The 25,581-nt window shown below is 49.0% G+C and overlaps 1 protein-coding gene across 2 annotated transcripts in view; it reads left to right on the top strand.

Moving 5' to 3' along the window:
- The first annotated feature begins 8,030 nt into the window (after positions 1 to 8,030).
- Positions 8,031 to 25,581, top strand: part of WWC1 (WW and C2 domain containing 1) — a 63,666-nt gene continuing 46,115 nt past the window's right edge. The window contains exon 1 of one of the 2 annotated variants that reach the window (XM_057376018.1): positions 8,031 to 8,230. In XM_057376018.1, the coding sequence (XP_057232001.1) occupies positions 8,112 to 8,230 (119 nt within the window). In that variant the 5' untranslated portion in view covers positions 8,031 to 8,111. Of the gene's footprint in view, positions 8,231 to 16,511; positions 16,553 to 25,581 lie in introns of those variants that run through there. The other variant, XM_057376021.1, reaches the window with a different exon arrangement.

The raw sequence follows: 25,581 nt of genomic DNA, 5'->3' as shown, positions 1-25,581 counted from the left end.
CAGCCACMCCTGGCAGGTGATCACCTGCGCTGCTGGGAACAGCAAGTGGCATTTAACCAGCACTGAGTGGGACTGGGTCACGCAGGAGTCATTACAGAGAGCTGTGCAGCGCCCTCACAGCTGCACCCATCACACTTGGGGGTTAAATTGGTAATTTTAATCTCAYCTGACTGAGAGCTCACTGTGTCAGCTCAGCCTCCCCACCACAATCACTGAAAATGAGTAAACCCACAGAGCTGGAGGCCCCTGTGTGYTGTGCTCAGGTACCCGAGCCATGCATTCAGACAGATGTCCAGCAAGGAAACAGCTTGGCAGGGAAAGCAGGGACTGGACCCTGCAGCCTCTCCCAGCCACAGTTTAGGGAATGGCTGCCAGAGCCCTGCAGGCTGCCCAGCCTCCTCCAGCACCACCTGGAGCCTCTCCTAACCTGGTGAATGCGGGGTTGGCACCCAGACAGGGGTCAGTGCCCTGCACCCACCCGTGTGCTCCAGCTCAGCTGCTGCCACCAGCCCTGCCCAGGCCTCCCCACACCTCCTGCAGCASGAATGGGCTGTTGCTCTTCAAAGCACATAGCTAACGTCACAGGTTAGGCTTCCCCTCRTTTCCTTCTTCGTTAAAATTCTTGTGTAGCATCTTAGGAGGATTTAATGGTTAGAGTCAGGCTCAGTCCTTCTGAGCCAAGGAGGGGGACAAAAAAAAAAAGCAAGTAATAAAGTAAAATGTGGTAAAAACACCATGGGAGAGAGCTGTGTGCCAGCTTTCACACAAGCAAATGAATGCAGCCAATTTATAAATCCTTAACAAATAGGATTTACAATGGAAGTGGCAGTTAAGCCATCATGAGTACAGAAGGTGGCAGGCAGTGCTCTGTAACACTGTCCGTGCTCTGCTGCAGCAGCTCAGCAGCATTGCTATTGGAGAAATTGTATTTACACAAGTTTTACATCTTTAGATGACAGCTTCTGGCAGGCTTTAGTCTAATTTGGTGGTTGCAAATCTGCCAGCAGGGCTCTGTAGGCTGTGCCACTGACTAAAGCCCAGGCCTTGTGACTGTGTCAAATACCTTTCCCTCCTCAAACCCCATTAATTGCACCCATCACACAAATGAAAGTAAAATAGTAAGAACTATTCGTGCTAAAAATCAGTGATTCAACTATCTTATTTTTAGTTGTCGGCAATTGTCACCGACTCAATAGGCTCTACTTGATAATTCARATCTTTTCATGTGTCAAAAGTTCTTCCTAGTGAAATAAAACAGATTCCTGCTTCCCTCTGAGGGCTGGATTGGTATTTCAGAAAACATCCCCATCTCAATGCCTTGGTCTGTGCCCAGGTGGGGAAGGCAGGTCATTAAAAACCTTGGGACAAAGCCCCTGAGAGTTTTCACACTTTACACAGCACAGTGCCCTTTTTGAACAGAAGGGATTGGTGYGGGTGGAGGCTGCTGGAGGCTTGGAGTCCAGCTCCTTGTTTGGTTCCAGAGGGTCCAGGACAGGTGAGGATAATAATAAAAGCATGTCCAGTTGAATTATAAATATCTTCAGGGTTGGCAACAGCAACCTGCTCCAGTGCTCCGTCACCCTCACAGCAAAATGAGTATTTCTCATGTTTAACTAGAATTCTGTATTTATTGCTTTGCCTTGCCCCTCGTCCTGTCACTGAGCACCACCGAGACAATCCTGTCTTTGGATACTCGTGCACAAGGATCAGATCACCCCTGAGCCACTCCCCTGCAGGCTGAACAGCCTCAKCTCCCTCATCCTGCCCGTGTTTCAGATGCTGCAGTCCCTTCACCTTGGTCTGTGCCCTGCAGTAAATCCGTGCMTGCCTTGCCAGGGTCACTCAGAACCAGACTCAGCACTCCAGCCWCGCCTCACTGGTGCTGAGCAGAGGGGAGGGATCCTGCTCAGCCCCTCGGGGATGCCCTGGCAAATCCAAGCCAAGGTGCTGGAGCACTGCTCTGCCACAAAAACTTAATCCTGCAGGATCAGCTTGTTGTCCCGCAGGTCCTTTTCTGGAAAGCTCCTTTAMACCTCGTGCTTGTGCCTAGGGTAGCTTCTCCCCGGGTACAAGGCCCTGAAATTCCCTGTGCTGATGTTCAGGAGGCTCCTATCAGCCCCCTTCTCCAGCCTGAGCCCCTGGGTGGCACAAGACCCTCTGGTTTATCAGCTGCTCCGCCGAAAACCTCCCCAGGGACAGCCCGGCAGTGCCATCAGCCGCCTCCCTCGCTCTCCTGGCTGCGTCCCAGCAAGTCACGGGGACTTGGTGACTCCCTCACCTGATCCCGCTCCACTGAGCCCCACGGAGGGCAGGACACTGTGCCCTGCCCTGGGGAGCTGCAGATGTGCCCCTGGACAGATTGCCGAGGCAGCAGGACGGGCTGCCAAGGCGCCTGGCTCCTGTCCCAGCAGCAGCCTGCTCACGGGAACACCTTGGTGTTGGAGAGCCCTGTCCCTGTCCCCGCACCATTCGTGCCACCAGCTGCTGCCCCAGCTCGGCCCTGGAGCTGCCCCACAGCAGCGGGAGGCAGAGGTGTCGCGGTGCATCACTGCCGTGCCCCGCTGTCGCTGTCGCACAACAATCCCATCTGTCAGGYTGGAAACACAAACCGTGCTGTTAAACTGAGCGTGCTGTGCTCCCCCTGCCCTGCCCTGCGTGCTGGGGGSTCCGCAGCGCTGGGATCCCCGGCTGGTTTTGGGGGCGCTCGCTGGTGGCACTGGGGTATTTGCAGCTCCAGCATTCCCAGTGTCAGTGCGCCGGACACATTGCCCTGCACTCGGGCAGGAGTTCCCTTCTGGTGCCAGCAAGGGACCCTTGTCACACTGGCACAGGTGAGCTCGGGCCGTGCTGTGCCCTGTGCGTGTCCCCCCCCCGCCCGCTGCTGGGGACACCGCTGGGGATGGCGGGCGGCTCGGGCTCCCGTGTCACCGGGCAGCAATGCACAACTTTGCATTTTCAGGGCACAAAAGTGGGGCGCTGTGGATGGGGTGACGGCATGTGACCAGGACAATCCCGCTGGTGGAGGAGCTCTCCCTAACTTCTGAGCCAATAATTGGCCAGTGAAAAAAGCAATAGATACCAAAGCAATAGATACCAAATTAATAGATTTTTCCCGCCAGATGTGTTCTCCATGACAAGCTGATGGAAATCTTTTAACCATTTTTTTATACTTTTATAACTGAGAGTGACTGTCTGGCCCCGTTTCTCAATCCCATCCGCAGGACCAGGGCCGGCAGCCGAGGGCAGACCTGTCTGTGMCCTTGTGAGGAGCTTGGTGCCACCACCACGGCCACACGTGAGGGATGGGTGGCACTGGGTGACAGATGGATTTTCAGTTTCACTGGGGTGGTCTCCCAGTTGGTTTAAGCAGCTCCCAATTATTTCAAGGGAGAAGATACACAGACACACMCTCTGCTTCTGGAAGTACATGAAAGGCACATCCACACCCTCTGGAAAGACAGCCACCCGAACTTCCCGGCACTGTCCAGGGATGATTGCAACGCTTCCCGTGGGTCTAATAAAGCAACAGAGATAAGGGTTATTTTGGGGTAAAAAACCACACAAACCTGTTTTGTTTGTAGAACAAAAAAAMCTCAGAGCACCCAAAGGTCATAGTCAGGAATTTATTCCCTCGCTGCAGGCGTGTTTGCTGAAAGATAAAGATCTTTGATGCAGGTGTACAAAGTGCCAAGGATCAGGAATGCAGCACAGAATAAACCCACGGCCAARTGACGTGTTTGTGGCAGGAATCACAGGAGCTGTCACAGGTGTCCTGCAGTGTATCCTGTTGGAGACAGAGCTCTGTTGACAGAGGGTTTCCTGCCTGGTTAACAGTGCTGCCAGCGATGCTGTGCTGTGCCAGCCAGCCTTGCCTGTGGCAGGGGATGTTCTGAACATTTGCACTGGTGTAAATACTGGCTTGGTTGAACCCTGACTCAGGAGTGGCTGGAGCCTGTCCCACAGACTGCAGGATCTCAGCCTGGGTCAGAGCAGCCCTGTGGAATGGCCCCACCACTGGGGACTTGACCACCTTAAAGGTCCTTTGCAGCCTCAACCTGTGATTCTATAGCATGTGGTTTCAGGAACAAATTAGGAACCAAATTACATCTCAAAACACATCCAGCCAGMAGATTTCCCGGGATACTGGGAAACCCAGCTGCTGCACGTGTCCTATTTAGTGGTCACGTTGGCACGGGAAGCTGTGACCATCCCCATCCCTCACCTCGGCCCCGCTGCAATGTGTGGGGCAGCCCTGTGCCACCCATTCCGTGTGCACCCAACACAAGGACAGGTGCCTGGTCTGGAACGAGGGGTGCTGGGACCGGGGGGACACCGGGCACACCGAGACACGGGGCACAAAGGGACACGGGGCACAACGGGACACGGGGCACAAAGGGACACCGGGCACACCGAGACACGGGGCACAATGGGACACCGGGCACACCGAGACACGGGGCACAAAGGGACACGGGGCACAACGGGACACGGGGCACAAAGGGACACCGGGCACAACGAGACACGGGGCACAAAGGGACACCGGGCACAACGGGGCACCGGGCACAACGGGACACCGGGCACGGCACAGCCAGCACCTGCCCGAGAAACAGGATGGTTTTGTGGATGCCAGCTGCCGTTTTTGTTGTTGTTGTTGTAGTTGTTTAAAGCCTCCAGCAATGGGTCTTTTAAAGAGCAGTTTGAAAGAAAACGATGAAGTGGCTTTGCCAATGTTTACAGAAAGTTCCTTTCATGTCGGGACTGGAAAGTACAGCAGGTTGTGTGCGCTCTTCCCTGCCTCCTGGGCACTTCTGCTCTTCCCCCTGGGCTGGAAACAGATTCTGAAAGCGGGAAGGCTTCAGGTTACTTCCTCAGTTAAATGGTCCCCTGCTCCAAACCTGCTTTTGACCGTTTTAAGAGATAAAATTCCATTTGGAAACTGAAAAAACTTGGCGTACAGTTTGCGGGTGGGCAGAATGGGGAAGAGGCTTTCTAGAACAGTAAAGGAGCTCTCCACAGAAACGATACTGTGCTTAAAGCTGAAAAATGCTGGAGGCTTTAATGAATGGTAGTATTTTGGCTAAGTGCAATTGTTTCCTGGTAATTGACTTTAAATACACTTTTCCTCCTATTTCAGTTCGGTTATCTGAAGGTGTTGGCTAAGAGACCAATAGTGTGCCTTAGTCACTTTTCACCTTTGAGTTTTTGTTATTTGCAGTCAATTAAGAATAGAGCTTTGTCAAGCACAAAATCAGGGAGTTTTGAATGTATTAGGAAACAAGAAACCCCGAGTAGCAACCAACGAGCTTCTCCAAAACAGAGACCACCAGCAATGAAGGCAGCTCCTGTTACTGAGCAGTTTGTAACCAGCCTGTTGTGGACTCTGGTGGGATTGGGGGAGTGCAGCACATGAGGTCATGCTGGAGACGTTGACCCCAGGGCAAAAAAAAACTTTTTTGCAGACTTTGTTCACTGCTCTGTTCTTCCTTTTCACATAGGTAAGAGCTTACCTACAAAACAAACCTTCTTTTTCTTTGCTCATGAGAAAACAATCACCTGTTTGTTTATTGTTTTACAGTTCAAACAGACTCTGATAACGCTGAATTCTTTTGCTGTGAGTGTAAGTGGTAAAAGGGAGTAAGYTACCATATGCACATTCCTGATTACRTTTATGAATTCATATSGTTCAATGACAGGTTGGAGTTTTTTCTGAGTTAATAAATAAAGAGGAGTGGACAAATAAAATCTTTTGACTTGAGTCAGAACTACCTGCAAATATTTTCTGATGTATTTATTTCAAAAGCAATTACCTTAAAAATATTTACACGGTTACTTTCTTCATAAATAGAGTTTAGGACATCTGGAAAAGAAAGGATATTTGGTCAGCTTCTTTACATACAGCCTTTTGCTCTGTGATCTACATATGCTCTGAAAATTTGAAAAATAAACCCTTTAAAATAAACATAAAACATAAACATGCCTTTTGAAGCATCTCTGTGCTGGAACATAAGACCACAAATACATGACCACAAAAACACGTTAATTTGTCATTACTTTGCTATTTACTTCTGTAATATTTAGAAGCCTTGGTTGCTGCTGATTTTTTTTCCTATTGCTACAGTTCTCCCCTTTGAAATGTCTTAAGCACTTTGCTGAGTGTTTTACAAAGAGAGAAGCACCATTATCCGGGAAATTAAAAGCAGAAAAGAGAAAGTGAGCTGTAGTGAGTAGCCCGGTGCCCTGCAGAAATCCATTGCCCTCTGCTGGCGTGGGCCCAGGGCTCCCGGCACTCCCGGTGTCTGCTCGCTGGAGTGGCACTGCTCCCAGTGCTCCCAGTCTTCCCCTCCGAAACAAACCACAAGCCTCCCTTAGAGCTGTGCACAGATACAGTGTTTATTCCTTTATTCTTCATTTATTATTAATTTTAAASCCTTGTATATATTCTTGTTTATAAAAGCAACTTATTTAGGATCCCACTCCAAGTTTGGCTTCAGATAAAATGCGGTTAAATCAGGCTATTTTCCAAATGCCTCACTTTCAGTTTTACTTGTCTTCATTTTCTTCCCTGCTCAACCACTTCATCAGCCAACTGCTACTACATTGTGCTTCGGCCTCTGGAGAATTAGCAGTTCTGACTCTCAGCAGATTTTCAGAAAGCCGGAAAGAAAAAAATCCCTCAAAATCTGGCACAAAAATGAAATTTGATTTCTAATTGTCTTTTTCAGTTTTCCTCTCCAGCCCTTCAGGGCTCCCCTCTTCCAATCCTGCAGTTTCCTTTTCCAYCCCTGTGCTTGGCAGGGATCCCTGCTCCATTCTGCTGTTTCAATAGCTGCAGCGCTACAAAACTTCTCGCTTTCCCGCACCCGTGACTGTCGGAACGGGCGCTGGCCGCTGCTCACCAGGGAAAGTGCCACCCCACACAGAACGCCCCTCATGCCACTCTGGGCAYGTCCCCCGCCCCAGCTCACGGCCTCATCGCGTGCCACTGCCGCAGCTCTCATTGTGACATTTTGTCATGGGCTGGCTGTTCAAGCCTAAATGACTGAAATGTGGGGACAGGAGGCTGTGGAGGGCACGTCCTCACAGCTCTTTCCACACCAGAGCCACACTCGGGTCCGTGCCCGCGGGGTGGGCACCATCTCCCGGGGATGGGCACTATCCCCGGCCCGCCGCCAACGGCTCTACCTGGGGCTGTCTGTGCCACCTTCACTGCTTTTATAACCCAGCTTCCCTATGGCCCCAAGTGTATCCACGCTCCAGCTGCCACGAGCTTTCCCTCTGGAACCCACCGAAAGTCACTCATGCCACCGCCGTGGCTGCTGCGATGGCTCAGGCGGGGACCCCACCAGGGCTGAGCCGGGCCACCCGTGAGGGCAGGGCCTCCTCACGGCCCAGGGGAGCCAGCACCGGCACCCCACGGCAGCGTCCCCCGGGGCACCGAGCACCCCCGATCCGCTCCCATCCACCCGCGCGGTGCCCTCGGTGCTTGTCCTCGGAGCAGGGCAGCGCTCACCGCGGCTGTTGCCACCCCTGGGCCGGTGCTCGCCCAACACTGGCACCTGCCCGGGACCGGCCCCGCCGCMAGGGGGCGCTCTGGGGAGCGCGGCAGGTGGGCCCCGCCCCTCACGGGGSCCGGGGGCGTGGCCRRKGGGCGTGGCCGCGGGTACGGGCAGCTCGTGGGTGTGGCGGAGGGGGCGTGGCTATGTGTGTGTGGGCGTGGCAATGGGCTCGGACAGGCAGTGGGTGTGGCCGGGGGGCGTGGCTGTGTGTGATGGGCGTGTCCCGGGGCGTGGCCGGGCCCGGGGCGGAGCCGCCGCGGGACTTGCGGTGCGGCCGCCGGCGGAGCAGGAAATGGAGGCGTGAGCGGGCGGAGCGGCCGGGGCTCCGCGCCCAGCGCTGACCGCGGGCTCGCCGCCGCCGCCGCCCTCCCGCACCGCCCCGGCCCGCCCCCGCCGCGGGGCCGGCATGTGAGGCTGCCCGGCGGCGGCGCCTCCCTGCGCGCCTGGGCCGGCGCGGCCCCCGCTCCGCTGCGCGCCGCCCGCGGGAGGGGAGCCCCGGCGCGGCCCCCGGAGCGCAGCGCGGCGGTGCATGGGGCGGCGCGGCCGGCAGTGCGGACCATGCCGCGGAAGGAGCTGCCGCTGCCCGAGGGCTGGGAGGAGGCGCGGGACTACGACGGGAAGGTGTATTACATCGACCACGGCAGCCGCACCACCAGCTGGGTCGACCCCCGCGACAGGTGGGCGGGGGCGGGCGGGGACCCCGCGGTCGCGGTGTGTGCGGAGCTCGGCGCGGCTCCCCGTGAGCCCGGCCGGTACCTGGTGCCGTTCCCCTCTTCTCTCGGGCTCCGCGGCACAGGAGGGCAGGGCGGGACGGTGGTGGCSTTACCTGCGGGCCTGGCAGGGCAGTGGCGCCCGGCCCCTGCCCGGGAGGGGAGGGCTGGAGGGGGCTCAGCGAGTTGTGTTGTTGCAGTTGTGGTCTCCCCTTGGCCGCCCCGGCCATGCTGCGGACCCGCAGCGCACGCTGCACCGCAGCCGCGATCGGCCATGCGGCCCTGGCAGCGCCGGGAGCCCGCCCGGGTCACGCCGGGAGAGCGGCGGTGGCTCGGGGCGCTGGGGAGGGACAAGGAGGGGTCGCAGAGGTGTCGGCGGGTCCTGTCCTGCATCGTGGCCCACCTCGGCGAGCGGCTACGTGGCCCTATCGAGCCTGGCCATCCCGGGGTCACTGACTTGAGGGTGTGTCTCTGATCGCCCCTCTTTGCCGCCTTCTTCCCTGCGGCATCCCCTTGCTCCGGMTTGCTCTGAGTCGTTCTTTTCCTGCACCGCTCGCTTAAAAAAGTAAGATAAATAGAAAACGGGGTCCTGCTCAAGACCGAGGTCATTTTCCAAGCAACACTCTGCCCTAGCACGTTCATGCTTGAGGCAGTCATGGTGAGCCAGCGCATGGGAAGTTGAATGTGCAGGAAGCTCAACTATTGGACTACTGTTGAAATTAGAAGTTTTTAAATTTCTCGTTTAATGCTTTGCTAGCTGAAGTCTCCAGACTCAGCAACTCAAAAATCCATCCCAGTGAGCTGGAAATTCCAACAATCTGAACTATGCAGTTTTTAGTTGGTAAGTTTCACACATTTCCCSATCTGACAGTGAGCCTTGTTATGGGGCAGAAAGTGCGATTTCTGAATTTGTGTTCCTTTCTTCCCCTTGCYCCATCAATCAGTTCCTTGAAGGGGCTGCCATTCTTGATGGGATGTCAGGACTTTGCCTTCGCTCCGTTTACTTAGATGGGTTTTTTGTTAAGCATGGAAGTGAATGATTGTCCAGTTTTACAAGATTTCAAGGAGTGTTCTGCATTCCAGGAATAATCCTTGTGTGTACTGTACACAGATGTAACCTGCTGCCAGCCAAGGCTTTGGAACTCGGCTTGGGGGTCAGTTTTAGGAATGTGGTTGAGAAGGGCCAATAACAGAGTTGTTCCAAGGTGTTTCTTTAACCTTCATAAAAGTCGATGGAAGCTCAAATTAGGAATGCTTTCCTGGYATCCTTATTTTGTTCAGAGAATGACAGCAAGTGATAAATCTAATAGGCCTAATGGAGGCTTATAAAAATTCCTGTGTCCTTGGTTAGTGATTCAAGAATGACAGAAACGACTGAAGGGTGCCTTATTTAGCCATAWGTACTGGGCTATCTCAGAATTATTACCTGCTCACCACTGCTAAAGGAGAATAATCAAACACATACTGATAACTCCTATCACATGACACTTGTTGTGCACATAGAAATACACCTGAATACACGTGGCCCTGTCGAGCTTTGCATCTGAGTCATCTTCCAGTAGTGCTGCCAAGGAAACAGCCTGCCTTGGACACTGCCCCTGAAAATCCTCAAGGTTTTGAAGAGTTTATTGGTTCACACTAGAACAGCTATGTGACACAACATTACCCAGCATCTGGTGCACCCTGAGCTTCTATGAGCTGAAATTCTCCTCTGCCATACAGGAAAGAAATTTCTCTTCCAAGTAATTACCATTTGCTGTGAAAACCAAGTGAYGGGAGATTGCTCATCAGCTCAGGTCATAAGATACCTGTTCCCTYCCGGGGAGTGAAGCTGGATTTATACACTGAGCATTGAACCTTGCTGCATTATTTTAAGTTTAAATGTTTGTAAGCTTAGTCTCTTACAAGTCATATTTAAAATTGCTGCAGCTGAGAAGCTAGTTTGTGACTTCACTGCAGCGCTCTGTGTGCTGCCCTTACACATGCTGCCTGTGCCCCAGTAAAAAGCAATAGCGATTCACCAACGGGGCTGTAGAAATGCAGGTTTGAAGACTGTGGAGGAAGATGTGTGCGTTAGGKCTCACTCTGAACCCAGTATCAGTGGGGACCTCTGTAAACCTGGTTGGTTTATTTCAGTGAGCAGCAACTGGTAGGAAAACAGAACACAGAGGTTTTTAAACCTTCTCTAAATCTTTCATTCTAGCTTAATTTAGTGGAAATAAACATGAGCAGGGATMCCATCTAGCTTCAGGGCATGGGCCATCCCATTGTTTTGTGACAGCGGGTTTGTAGTCCTGCTGGGGTTGGTGTAACAGGAGGGCTGCGAGGGAAGAAGACCTGGCAGTGGGCACACAGGGGATCTGCAGCGGGGAAGGGGAGGCAGGGGGTGAAAGGGGGGAGATCAGCTGGCCTTGGGTTGTGAAATCAGAAGCTGGGCTGGTGCTTTTCCAGTTCTTTAACACATGGCTCCTGTGTTAAAGAACTGCGGATGAGCTGTTGGGCTTTGCTGGTAGGAGGTGACTGGCACCTGGTGACATCTCTGTCCTGGAGAGCTGGCCTGAGTGATGCTCAGGTGCCTGGAATCTTGGTTGAAACAACTGCACATCAGAGCACTTTTACCTTGTGCCTTTTAAGGCTCAGGGTAGTCCTGGGAAACCTGTGGATGTTGGAGCATTTGCRGAAATCATCTAAGATTAAATAATCTGAACGATTTTGTGATTTAACTGTTGTTGTCCCTGTGATATGGTGTAACAAAAGAATCAAGGTACTTTGCATTACAGGAATTTCAGGTTAAAAAGCTCTAAGGCAATTCTTCTGAACAGGTAGGGGGAAAAAACCAAAACCCTACTGTGCTTTCCCTTTTGTAAGAGGCAGCTCAAATAGTGGACTGTTTTTTTGTAGATCTATTTGAAATTAGATAATTCAGGAATTGAATATGGTGTCACGGGAGAGCAAACCTTATTGAACTGGGGGAGAACATTTCTCATTCCTAGTTTTAAACTAAGCACAGCCTTTCAGGTCTGCACCAGCACATTCTGGCTGGTAAACCATGCCAGAGAGCTGTCTCAGTACGCAGAGGGTGCATCTGCTCTGGAAGCTGCTGTGCTGGTGGCCAAACAGAGCACACCAGTGGTGCCTCARAATTTCAGCACCAGCTGCTGCCTGCTCTTAGACATCAGCGTGAGCAGCACTTGAGCAACAGAATGCCCTGAGTGAGTTTTCAGCTTTCATCAGAAGTGAGGATTAGAGGTGGGAGTCTCTGTCCCAGTGTTGTGCTGTCCCTGAGCTCTTTACACCAGAACCTACTCTCCTTCAGACTTGTAAGAGGATAATTTTTTTTTCTCCTTGCCTTTCAACCCAGAAGCTTCAGATTGCACTGAGAATTTGGAGATGCCTGATACTCTGTCCCACTCTCGAATATTTGTATTGTGCTCTCCTACTGGCATGGTGGCGTAAGCAGCTTTTCCTAGGTTGTTTCAGATGGAGCTGACTGAATTTCTAATTTCATTTCAATCAATGGATTCCCACTGAGAGTGAAAGCTASTGAAATAGGAGCAATTGAAGCTTAAATTTGGTGATGTTACTGAATGGCATAAGGTGTTTTCAGTTTTGGGAGACAGCAGTGCCTTAGTTGATGTYCCTTCATTTCTTGAAGGCTCTTTTTGCTGTAAAGGGTTGGGAGATGTTCATTAAAGGAAAGTCTGGATTCTTCATTTGCTGCCTAAATTCCCTTCCTACTCCACATGGAGGTTTTTCCAGTTTGAACCTCCAAAGCAGAGCTTTGGTGAAGAGATTTGCCATGGTTGAGTGCCAGTTCATGTGGTGTCACCTGTAAGATCTTATGTACTTAAAATCGTTAGGGCTGCCTATTTACTCGGGAAGAAACAGCTTTGCTGAGCCCGAGGATTTTAGTGGAGAAAAGCTGGGCTTACCATATGGAGAGCACCTTTTAGGCTGCATGTGAAATGCTGCAGAGTATTGTCTCCTCTGCATTATTCTGATCTTTACGCTTTTCATCCCCAGTCTGCTCTGTACACTTGGGTCTGCAGACTGCCTTTATTAAAGATTTAGAAATGTGAGCATTGTGCTAAAATTTYGTATGTAGCTGTCTACTCCTTGGATTGCTTGCTTAAACGTAGAATAACTTCAATCACTGGAATGAAGCTCCCATAGCTAACTTAAATGTGAGAATCCTCCAAAATGAAAGGGCTGGAAGAAGAGAGGGCAATGAAAGGCAGCAGGAACAAAAGGCRCTGTGCTCTTCTGTAGATGAAAATCAGTAAGTGTAAGGAGAAGAGAGAAAAATTCTCCAAGACAGAAGAACCARGGGAGAGAAATGCTCTTTCATCAGTGCCAACAGCAGAGGTCATACAGTTGAAGGCTGCTAGCTGGATGCCTGTTGTTGCCTTTCTTTGCTGATATCTAGCTAAGCACCCTGTCATATATATGTGAATCTGCTGCTTTCTCGTGTTTGCATTCCCCAAAATAGCTGACTGCTTTATAAGAAACAGGCAGCTCAGTGTGTGCCCATAGAAACTGCTGATGGCTATTTTCCACAAGTACAGAAGTGAGTGACACAAATGCAGTGTTCAGAGTCATCCCAGTGCCATCTCTGGGAACAGGTGTCCCAGTGTATAGGACTTGTGTTGTTCTTRATTTTTTCCATAGTAATTGGGTCATATAAGTGTTAATATATTGGGAGACAAGGACAGCACGTAAGATTTTTATGACATTTGAAATKATTTTAATTTATTAATATCAAGTGTCTTCCAAGATGAGTTAGCACAGGATGCACCTGTAGCTGGTAAAAGGGGTTTGGAGCTGACATGCATCATTCAAAATGAGTGTTTATTTATTTATTTATTTAGGTTGTTTGATTTTTTTTTCCCTGGACTCCCCAGATGAGCCTGGTTTAGTATGTCTTGGTTGCTTTGGAGGCTGCAGAGACTGCCTTCAGGACCAGGGTGCATCCTCAGTTGTGTAAGCTTACCTCACACTGGGAAGGGTAACTGGGAACAACAGGTGTGATGTTTTTTAACAAGGGCATCACTGCTAAAGGTGTGGTATGCAYATCTGTGTAGTGACAAGATGTTAGCACTGACTTTAAAATGAAAAAAAAAAAAAAGGTTATTTTAACTTACTTCGCTATGGAACAGTAAAAAAAAAAAGAAAAATGTGAAGCTTTGCTCAGCTCAGCTGCTTTTTAATGCATCTTGGGGAATTCTGAGTCTTAAAAGATCAGAAATGCTTTTGAAGAAATCTCYGTAAATCACGTTGTCTAGAAATATGTAGGTTGAGTTTCATCTTCTGCTCTGGCAAGGTCATCTTCCTCACAAGATCACTCCTTTAMTTTTGGCTCAAAACCTGACAGCATGTGAAGTTAGTGACACTGCCACTGACTGGAAACTTATTTGGCAACAGAATCAACAATTTCATCTCTATGTAGGTCATATATTTTCGTATCAAAGTARTTATCTTGATCTCCATCCAGTGGGATGACAGGAAATTGGCTGGTAAATTGCAGAAGATGTGGGTATGACAGGAGACAGGTGGCTGCAGTGTTGGTCACCTKGGGCAGGTGCTTGGTGCTGCTGCTGCTTCCAGGGTAAAATTCCGTATCAATGTAGGGAGTGAGGTCTGGAAGCCAGTCTGRCTGAAAAATGTAATTTTGCTGTCTGAATTCCTTTTACAGAAGTAGGTGATGTGTGTTTGTGCACAAACTTGTGGTGATGGCACAGCTGGGGCTGAACCAGGACGTTTGGAGGAGTGGGAGTGGGGCTGGCCCTGGTGGCAACCCGGGAATGCTGCTGAGGGTGCACTTGTGAAACTGTTCCCAGGCACCTGACCAGGTCAGGCTCTCTGCCAGCCCAGCTGAGGTGGTGTTCCCAGGTGCTTAGCTCTGCCCTGTGATTTCTGATCAAGTTTTACGGGAAGAATGGATTTTCGCTTGGATTTTCACTTACTGGGGCCCGTGTGAAATGAGCARTGAGGCAAAGCATTTCCTAAAGATATTCTTCACAGGGCATCTTCATAGCACAGTTATGGGAAGACGAGTTTGCAGCAAAATTTTCTATGTCTGAATATGATTTAAATTCCTCTAGATTGTGCCAGAAAATTTATTGGAAAACATGGGAAAATTTATCCAAAGGAGTTTAAGGAAATAACTTGTGTGTAAAGAAGTGACATTTGCTAGGTGGCTCGGGGGGTCCTGTCACCGACCCAGCACTCCACCTTTTGGGACAGGCGCTAATMTCAGTTTCCTCAGGAGTCCATTAGTGACTGATTGCTGTTGTGAGCTCATGGAGGTGGCTGCAGGCTGCCAGGGCTGTCYTTGCTGTGTGCTCAGCATTTCCAGCGGCGTCACCGTCCCACAGCGCGTTCCTGAACGCGTCACGGCTGCTGCTGAGCTCACATCTGACACAGGGAAATGTTCTGGACTGGGCTTGGCACTCACTTGTGTCGTGTGAGACACTTTCAAGCCCTCCTCAGAGAGGGAGAGACCACAGGGTTGGCTTAGGAAAGCCCTGCTGCTCTCCCTGTGCCCGGGCTGGCTGCCTGAACATGGTGGCCTTGAGGGCTGCACCAGCAGGGCGAGTGCTAGCTGGAATAATGAATCAATAAAGAGGGGTGGCAGCAGCTTGGCAGAGGCAGGTGGAGGAATGCAGACTGGTGCTACTGCATCCACCTGCAGGAGAGCTATGCAGATTGACCACTTCCTTGGAGAGGAATACTTTTCACGCTGGCTGCTTGCCAKTCGTGAGACCTGTTTAGTGAGCTTATGTGCTTTGCTTGTGGTAATGAGGACTTGGCTTTATTTGAGCACTTTAAGCTCAGTTCTTGTTCACAGAACCTAAGGTTACTGCTCCCTCCTTCCTTTAAAGCTACATGCATAGATAATTGGCTGAACAAACAGTGGGCAAAAGTGCTCCCTGCAGAATAATAACTTCTTTTCACTGCCACTCATTCAGTGAAGTGGCATCTGGAAGACTCTCCAGATAGTCACAGGAGGTTTGGTGTGTAACAGGAAGATGCAAAGAAGCCAAATCTGACAGCTGTCAGTGTTCTCTGTTTTTTTCATGCTCTTGGATGGGTTCTCCTGGCTTGGTTTGTTCTCAGTTTATGCTGATACTTATGGCTTCCACCCCAGCCACGATGTTCTGCAGCATAAGTACCCAACACATTTGAAAAGCAGATGAATTGCTTTCTCAATCTCATAGAGGTGCTGTAGGGATTAATTAGTTCTGACAAAGTGCTTTCTGGCTGAGATGTCAAACTGATGTTTCAGGACTAATGGTATTGTTTAGTGAAACTGTTTAGTTCTSCTTAAATGCCTAATTACTATTTTAGAAGGACGTACTCTATGGAGGGAAGCTTTATTGATTTAAAGCACGCAATAAACAGTATTGATTTGCAGGAAGCAGTCATTCATATCTGCTCAGTGCACAGTTGAGATGTAAGGTGGTCACACAGCTACTTTGAACTGAAATGTAAGTGAAGCTACTGCTTAAATGACCCTGCAACAGCTTGCAGATTTCTAGTATGTGACTTTCAGCTGCATTCATAGCCTTGTTCTCAGAACAAGGGCAGTCCCCTGCAAAGGAGAGGGCTCTCTGCTGTTTCATCCTTCACAACCCTACCCCACAGGGAGGATGGCCTGTAGAGGAGCAGCAGTGGGTAAAATAACCTTCTGGACCCTTAGAGCAGTGCAGGAGAATGTAGGTAGCCCCAGAACTGCTCTGTGAAGCTGTACTGTGGATAACTTAGTGGTTAATTTTGCTTGTGCTAGGCACAGCTTTTGGAGCCATGAGGCAGCTGAGCCTCTGCAGCTACTTCAGGACGTGCTGGTGGCMCAGCTGCACAGGCTGTCCCCTTGGCCATGCAGCCTCCAGGCCATCCAGTGCCTGAATCCCTGCAAGTGGGACATCCTTCCAGGGGCTCAGCCATGGCACCATGGCTTGGCAGCAGAAACCTGTAACACCCCAGCACCTGATCCCTGAGTGAGCTGTSTCCTGACATCTTCATTTGGGGTACTCGCTCCCTGGTTGGACTGYTTGAAATGCTGAGCATATATTTGAGCTGCTTATGCAAATTATCTCGAAGGGGTTTTGGGTGGGGCTGATAATGGAAAGTATTTGACTGTCGCATGTGATGCAGCTCTGCAGATTATCCAGCCTGTTTCCTATGAGGTATCTCAGGTTGATGGCCTGTCTTGGGTGGTGCTGGGTATTTTTATTAAAAAATAGCAAGACTTACCTAAGTTAGGATGACCTATACTGTATCTAATTCCAGGTAAGATTTTCATACTGAATTGTGGGTTTTTTTGTTTTTTTGTTTTTTTTTTAAATATTCTTAACGTGAATTACATTTGGTATTGCAGAGTCCTGGCATGGTTAAACTTGAAATTAAATCATCACTTTAAACAGGCTTATTTGTTGGAGCATGGATGTGGTGGTGCTCAGGTGTATGTGATTATGTGTGTGTTAACTTTGCAGAGGATAAGGAGGTTAAATTCTTCTGTTCCGTGTATTATTCAACATTTTTCAACATCTGGTCTCTCTCCACTTCAGTTGTCARTTGACCCACTTGTTTAGATTTTTCTGAAATTCCTTAAAGTCATCTCCACATCCAGCTAACCTAAATAGCTTGTCAGCCAGCAAGGCAGTCAGCCAGGTTTGCTATTTGTCTTATGTCACTAGGAAGGATTTCACACCACAAGGTCTAATCATCAGACTTACACAAGTTATTGCCTTGATGGGACATTGACTGTTTAATTCTTGTATGGACACATACCTAGAAGGCTTTAGGCTATTTAACAGCTTAGCTCTCAAAAATTTTCCAGTATTCTAGACATAGGCAGATTTGTCTGGCAAAGAGGTCTCTTTRCAGTCCTGAGTCAGTGTTATTCTGCCTTATTTTAGTCTGTATATGCAGGAAAGTGAAATGTCATGGCTGCTGCCATGTCCCATGGTTTTCTGTGGCACTGAAGTTTTGTAAGATTCTTAGGCTTCCTAACTTTTCTATAATGTGAAAATTGAGCTGAGTTGGTCTATAATTCTGAGTAAAGGTAGACACATTGTCATGAGTTTTCTGATTACTCATTGCCTGCTGTGTGGCAGCCGAGGTAAGCTTCTCATACAACTGGCTTACTGGGAATTCACTGTGGAAGGTATCTGCCATCATCTCCCTGCTGTTAGTGAAAGCATAACTTGAATGTGAATACTTTGTTACMTCTTGTTTGCGTGTCTTATATTCCGGGCATCACTCCTCACTTCCTTTTTAAGATTTCTTTTTAGGAGAATATTGTGGGGATGGAAGGGGAGGGGTGTGTGACAGGAACCTGGCACGGTCATTTGCGAAAGAGTTGCACGGATAAAAATCTCGGTTTGCAAGGACAAATTTGCAACTGAACTGGTCACACAGAGCCCTCCACTAAGGCTTGTTTTCACACATCTTTTGTAAATGCCACTCTTATCCTTAAAGCAAATGTTCTGTGTTGAATTTTCTCATCTTTATTCTCCATTTGTCCAGTAGTCTGTAGCTAATACCCCGCCGTGCTTCCTGGTTTGTTTTCTATCTGTTTCCCAGCCGCGGGCTCTTGCAGGTTTGGGTGGTACCTCTGACAAGTTGTGGGGCATCTTCAGGAGCTCAGCTGGGCTGGGGGTCCTTTCTAGCGGGGTCTCTGTGGGGTTTGGGTCAGGTGCTCTGGTGGCTCTTTCCTCCTGGCAGGGAAAGATCGGAGGAGGAATATATGACTGCAGCTCCCAGCCTGGTTTGGATCTGCCTATTTGAGGGTGGGAGGATTTGGTCTCGTGTCAGACCATGTCCCATAGTGTCTCCATGGCAGCAAGATGGGGCTGGAGGCTGCTCCAGTTTTCTGAACAGARCCAAGTGACACCAGGTCCTTGAAAGAAGGTGGCATTTGGTGCACTTAGCTCCTGGGTGTTGGAGTTTTTGTGTGTGTAGTAACAAAAATGAGAACAGCCCAAGTGGTAGTTCACACCCCTAAACCTTCTGCTTGGAAATCTGCTTGTGGCACTTGCTTCTGATGGAGTGTGGCATGCTGCTGAGTGTTCTTCGCAGTCAGATTTCATACAGAATAGATTTGCAGTGAAATAACTGAAGTTTAATGATTTTAACAAAGCCCTTAAAAGGCCTTATTGTTTGAATTACTTGTCTGGAGTAGTTGGGCAGTTGTGTGGCAACAACTCTCTGAATGGCAGYACTGCCTCTTACCTCTTGTTGTTGCAGACAGGCTGAAATGCTGCTTTGGTCCAGCTGCCTGYGACCAGCCTGGATTCCCATACAACGGTGTAGGGAATAATGGAGTTATGTCCATATGAATTAGGTATTTCACAACAACAGTTTTATTATTTATGCTGCGTTCTCCATCCTTATGGTGGATTTACTTCCCCCTAGCTAGTGTCCTTGCAGTCAAAGGCAAGCTGTTGACCTGTCATTCTAGATCTTTGTGTTCCCAGCTCTGGTGCACTCTTTTTTCCAGTGATTTGTTGCTTCAACTTTTTCTCTCCCACGCCGTATAACACTGTTGCTTGTTTCTCTTATGGCCATGTTTACAGGGTCTTTAAAGCTTTCCATAAGTAAGCACTTTGCCTGATGGGAGAAGGAGGTTTACGGAGTTTAAAAAAAAGGCAAGAAATACGCTGTAGGTAATAGATTCCAAAAATGCAAATTTGTTTAAGCAACTTCTTAAAAAGAAGGGAGGGAGGAAGGAATTGAAGATTAAAACCTGTGTTTATATACATGTAGAAGCTGGAGGCAAAGCAATCCATTCATAAATATACAATAGGATTTATGTCATGGTGAGAAGTGCTACATGCATATTCATGTGTAATTTGCAAATCCTTTAGTGATTAAATACTTTACTCCAAACTCAAGAACTAAATAACCTTCTTGTTGAAATGAGATGTCCAAAGGCTCTAAAGCTTCTCCAGTGGAGGGGAAAGGCTGGGTGGTGTAATAGATCTGATACTTTAATTTTGACTCTATTAAAAGATTTTTTTGTGTGCTTTGGGCATTATTTTATTAGTATAATCAGGAAGTTTTGAACAAAGCATGAAGCAGAGAATTGCAAGGAATATTGTAAAGCCTGTCATGCTAAGGAAAGCAAATAGGCTTAGGAACTTGTTAGGATGTTTTTCTCAACTGATTTGAATGTCAAATACCTTTATCTAAACTTTCATATCCCACAGGTAAGCAGAGTCAAAGTAGTAATAGCTTGGAGTGCTGCTGTCTTAAGTAGCTTTGTGCAAGTGAAAGTAAATTGCCTTAAAGGGTGTGGGCTCAGTTCTTCACTAACACTGAGAGATGGATATGAATACACTGTTTCTGATGCTTTTGTTTTTTAAAAGCCTTTAAGTGTTGTAGACAAAGTATATCCTGTCTTACATCAGGAATGGGGAGAATCCTGCTGTGGAATAACTGTTCCTGCACCTCGTGTTGGTGCAGCCAGTGAGTGCTCAGTGACAATGCCTGTTCCTGGGTGGGGTGCGGTGATGCAGCTGGTTTGTCTTGCCTGTCAGTCACTTGCCTGTCACTGAATGACACTCTGCAAGTGGGACAGCAACTGCCGGGCATCCTGCTGACAAACAGCTCAGCCCATGCCTCCAGTGCCACCGCGATAAGGGTGGGACATGCGATTCTGTGCTTCTGTGCTCATCTTCCTCAGCATCCTCTCACAGCTGGAAGTGGCAGCGCCATGTCCCCTCTACATCCACCAGCTGCTCTGCTTGTGCAGCAGGATGATGGCCAGGTAGCACTCGGCCTCTGTGGTGGCCARTGTTTGTCTATTGCTATGGGCAGTCACTAATGAACCAGAGCTCTTCTCAGTTCTTAAAACTGGACTGTTCAGTTCCATCTAGGTAAACTCCCTGGATACCCTTTGGGAAAGCTGTGGTTTATTCTTGTATCTGGACCATCACAAAGTGTTTCTTACTGTGCTCTCTCTTGGTGTTCCTGATGGCTCATTTTGGAACTGCTCCTTTTTTGGCTTATTTTGGAATTGCTCCTTTTTGTAGCTTCATGAGSTCTTTATCCTTTGTGCATAGTTTTGTGTTGAGAGAATATAAAATGCATCGATGCTAGATGGGAGAAGCGAGCAGAGTTCTCGTGTTCTTTCTTCCCCACCRAGGTTCATCCCTCTTTGAAAGCTGTGTTGTCTGATTTAGTTTTCCTGCTCCTGTTCTGTAACAGCCCACCTGTGGGATACTTTGATTGAGCTGAACAAGAAGACARAGCAGTGCACACAATTCACCAAGGACTATATCTGCATTTTTCTGGCTGGCAAAGGTGTAGCAAATTGCCCTTTAAGTCCTCTTTACTTGTTTTTCTCATTTAGTCACGGGTAGTTTCTGCTCCTTGGTGATCAGAGAAGAGCCCTAGATCCCCTGATGCTGTCTTGTGGCTGTGATCAAGGGTCAGGTGGCAGAAGCAGTGTCCCTCCCGTGCCTGGGGGCTCTGCTGTACAAAACTGTACTTGAGTTGATTTGAAATAATGTTTCCAGGTAACTGAAAAGCTGTTGCTTTTACAATGAGCACTGAGAATTTGTATCATGTGCCTTGTCAGAGCATCGGTGTGTCTAAGCTGGTGGCTGGTCACAGAAGGGTGTGTAAATGCAGCACTGAGTTTTTGAAGAATATGAGTTGGTATCGTTCTGTAGAAAGCACAAAATTGAGCTAAATAGTCCCAGCTCTCCTCAAGCTGACTCCGGAGWTGGTGACTTTTTGGCTTTACAGGGTGGACCTGTTTGCCCATCAGGCAGTTTCAAATGCACACAAAGGAATGGTTGGTGTGTGAGGTGTGCATTTCTGATTACTGTCACCAGATGTATGAGCTGGTTTTATGTCAGTGTTTTTTATTATATATAGATGAGGAAAGCTAGAAGAGAGAAAGTTATTAACAAATCCCATGTTATAAATGAGTGCTGTTCAGGTAGAGGCTGGATGGGAGATGAATTTGATTTGACCCTTTTTTTAGTTTTTAGTAACTCTCAGTGATGGTCTTCAGATCAATTTCAGAAGAGTGCAGTGAACCTCTGCTTACAGTATTGTAACCACTTGTAATTTTGCTGATGGAAGAAGAAAAAATCTTTGCCCTTGAGGATGATTCTGGCTGTGGTGCTGAGCACAAGCCCCACTGGCAGGGCTGGAGCAGGCTGAGGAGTGACTGAGCCATTCTGCTGTGGGAGATGGCCATTCCTTTAGCCCAGGTGCCCATCTGACTCCTTATTGAGTTTGTTGGCATGCAGAAAACTGCTCYCTCTCTTTTCTGGGCACAGTTTCTGCTGCTGCAGTGAGCTGGAACAGCCCAAGGACTGTCTGGCAGCAGTGACAGGCTGAGGTGGGAATGACCTTCCTGCCAAGCATGGTTCCCCTGGAAGTCATGGCTCTCTCCTGAGCTGCTGTCAGTGCCGTTGTGCTGTGCTTGCCTGGCACCACGGGTGGGGAGTGTGGGTTCAGCCAGGCAGCTGTGTCACTTGTAGTTTGTCTTTCAAGGCAGACAGCTTAAATATCAGATTGATGCTTTCCCAGTGCTGCGCTGTGGACTGTAATTCCATCTGCCRTGACACGGTGAAGGTGACACCTGAAAAGGTATGTGCTGCTTTCTGGATGTCCTCCCTGTACCTTCTGCATGCAAACTTGAGGCACCATTTTACCTGCTTGTTGGCCTTGCTCAGCGTGTGGTTGCTCGGGTGCCTTGCAAAACACTCGATATTTTCTCTGAAGTGCTGCTAGAATTTCAATGTCATATTTCATTCATCCTGAGCACTGCGGTTTCTGCAATATCACTGTCCTTTGTCTTCTYTGCTTTGGAACGGCAGAAGCATCTGTTTATGCCATTGATTTGGCAATTAGAAGGACATTGAATAAAGGACATTATTAGTGGAAAGGAGGAGTGTTCAAAGACACCTGCCCGTAAGGTCTGTGTTTTTAATAGTTCTGCAGATTCATCACTGATTTTGGAACTTGATAGCAAGCTGGCTTTCTGGATCAGCCTGTAGATTAAAGTTACTAGACAAGGGCAGCAGAAGTACTTTGTCAGAGAATTTCAGCTTGGTCTTTGCAGGTGAGCCGAATTGTGGATAATGATTTATTTAGCTGAGCTGGTGGGAGTAAGTAAATATACATGTTGTGAATTCTGCACTGGTGGTGTAGATTACCATTTGGGTAGAAACGAATAAAAAGGATAACACAGTGAAACTTCTTTTTTGCTGAAAAAAAATTGCTGGYATGGGAGTTGCATTTCATTCAGGTGCTGATGGTGAAGTAGTACTGAGTTAAGCAGCAAATTTYAAACCTGTAAGCTCTCATGGTGGCTTGCTTAATACCAGGTGTATAGTACTGAGGTGCAGTGTCAGATCCATTAAACAYGGCTTTGACGTAAGGATGAAAATGAATAGCTGAGATATTTTAGGTAATTGCCTTGAGCAACAGAGATGGTTGTATTCTGGCAGCTTCAGTGARTTATAAACAAGCTTCAGTTGAGGCCACATCGAGCAGCTGAAGATTTGCACAGTGCCTGGTGTGGTTTGCCTGGAGAGCAGCACACATGCTGTGTGCAGGCTGTGCTCCTRAATTCCTCGTTTTCAGTACCCACAGAGTAGTGGGTGTTCAGATAACACTTTCCACCTCCCCAGCTGCTTTAGTTTTACYTCAAGTGTCTTGCAACAAATACTGGATTTGACTGAGGGAGACTGACTCATTCAGCTGCCTCTTATTGCTTTGCATATATAAAGGCTGCAAAACCTGGTAATGATGGAGGGAAAGTGTTACTGAGGGATTTTGGCAAGAAATACTACTTTACACAGTCTGAAAAAAAAGAAGCCCAGCGTTTTCCTTTTTTTATTTGGATGGAAGAAGGGAAAGTACAACTGAGGTAAGCTGGACCGGGATGTGTTTCTARCAATGTCAACTATAAAAAAATTGGATTATGCATAGAGGAGACTGGCTTTGAAGTAGTTTGCTTTTCAGAACCATGCTTTCTAAATGTCAGGGAAAGGTACTGGCCCCCTGGGGCATTCCAGGCCCACAARAAAAACTCAGGAGTGAAATGTCTTGTGCCTTAAAGCACCTGCAGATCCTGAAAATTGTTTGCGAGGTTGCTGTACAAAGATGGTGTATTTTTGTAAGGAGAGCATAGGTATGGCTCACCATCTTCTTTTCCTATGTCCTGTGCATTGGAAGAGAGAGAAAATACCTTGTTAGAGATGACCAGGAACTGGGGCTTGATACGGCACAATACAGAGAAATGTGATTTCCTACTGTGCTAGGTTTTGTGGCCTCTACTAGATATTAGGAGCTTATTTTGACCAACTGATATTTTCCAAGACAAAGCTGAAACTCTTACAGATTTGTGCCTTCTCCTGCTTCCTTCAACTTGCAGGGAAGAAAAACATATGAAAAACGGAGGTGGTTTGGCTTGACTTGTTACAAAGTCCCAAAATAATATTCTGTGCCTTACACACCAAATGCTTARAATCCTGTTTTGGAGTTCGCATTAAATAACAGGCAATATGGCAATACACAGAAGGTAAAAATGGAAAATGCAGTGCCAAATACATCCTTTTGAAAGTATAGCACAAGCTACAGGTGTGTCATTGCTTAGGATAGGGCTATCTATGGGATGTAGCCATGCTATGTGGATGAAGCCAGTTGGGGTGATTRGAGCTCATTTGTGGGTTATGTTAGATATTTAGAGATTTGGGAAGCTGAAGTGAAACYCTCAGGAGAAATTGTTTAAGAATTGCCAGAAACATCATCTAATTCATTAAAAACATAGCTATAGCTCTCAGTTTTTGCATAAAAAGTACCTGGATCATTTGGCCACGTGCAACATGGGAGGGAGCTCTGGTCTGAGCCGCAGAGCTGGGGCTGCTGAGTGCTTCACTGAGGTGCTCTGGGGAGAGCTGCTGCCTTGCAGAGCAGAACTGGGCACAGGAAATGACATGGGGTGACTGAAGGGAGCAGATCTCTGTGTGCCGCAGCATTCTCTGTCTAGCWCAGGATCTCCATCTGGCGTGGGCTGGGCCCTCGAGGAGTGGCTGCTGCCATAGGAACCGAGGTCCCTCCGACCCTTCAGTCGGGATTAAACCCAGGACAGCCCCATTGTGGGCTCCGATGTCGAGCTCTTTGTCTTCACAGCCCATCACCTGCACTGCTGCCGTGTCCTCCCTCACATCCTTTTAACAGCTTCAGAATACRGCTTAAACACTCTGCTGTAGTCTGCTTCCAGATGCTCAGAGTGGTAAAATAGGGAGTAAGGGTTTGAGTCATCTCTGGGGAAGCAGTGTGTGCATCASAGCAGCGGGTCCGAGCTCGCAGGGCTCAGCTTTGTATTCAGATGCGCTGGCCTGCGAGCTGCAGACATTCCAGATACTTGTGTTCGTTTTGGCTGTATCCAGGCACGCACTCACAAAGAGCAAGATGCGTGCAGTGAAGTATAAATCCCGTCCTCTAATGACTCAAAGCACTGTTGTGTGCGCATACATGCTTAACAGATTGTATAATTAGCTGGCTTTGTAAGCTGGCAGCACGTATGATTCTCCAGCAGCTCCCTAAAAACCCTCTGCSGTGCAGGGAGTGTATGCGGGCCCTTAAGCTTCTTGTGTCCATGCCGTGGTGAGTGCTGGGTGTAGCGAGGGGGCTGCACCCCTGTGCCCGGAGGAGGAGGGCTGCCCAGGCCCAGTGCCACCACCTCTGCCTGTCCCCGAGSCCTGGGCTGGCAGCAGCTCTTCTTTCCCCTTGGCTGGGCTGCTCTGGCTGGCTGTTGTGGGGACAGGCCGGCTCACAGATCCAGTGCTGCGGTGTGTGCAGTGTCAGGGCCGCTAGAGCCTTCTCCTAAGGCTCCTAACCGCGAGTGCGGTAAGGCATTGGCCCAGCCCGGAGCCTGGTTTTACTTGAAATATTTAATTCAGAAGCGCTAATCCTGGCGGTCACAAGCCTGCCTGCGGAGCTCTCCCAGCCCTGCAGCGCAGGGACAGAGGTGTAGCGGAGCCGGGGGCAGAGCAGGTGCCGGCAGAGGGAAGGCTGGGCTGGGCTGTCCTGCCGCGCAGGAATGCGACAGGTTGTGCCGGTGTCCGGGAGACGCCGGGGTGGGAGCGGCACCGGGGCCCAGGGCTGCGTGCTTGGGATTTCATTGGAGCCGGGGAGGAGCCGGCAGGGGAGCGAACATGACCTTGAAAATCCTTATCGAGATGAAAAGGTGCAATGAGGGAGCACATTCCTCCGGCACAGAGCCCGCCGGCCGAGCTGACAGCGAATGCCGCGGCGGCCGCGCAGCCCTGGGAGCAGCCCCGGCCGCG

This window comes from Malurus melanocephalus, unplaced genomic scaffold (genome assembly GCF_030028575.1).
Source record: "Malurus melanocephalus ecotype Western Australia unplaced genomic scaffold, MMel_1.1 scaffold_268, whole genome shotgun sequence".
Lineage (NCBI taxonomy): Eukaryota > Metazoa > Chordata > Aves > Passeriformes > Maluridae > Malurus > Malurus melanocephalus.
This window is presented reverse-complemented; position numbering and strand designations above follow the sequence as displayed.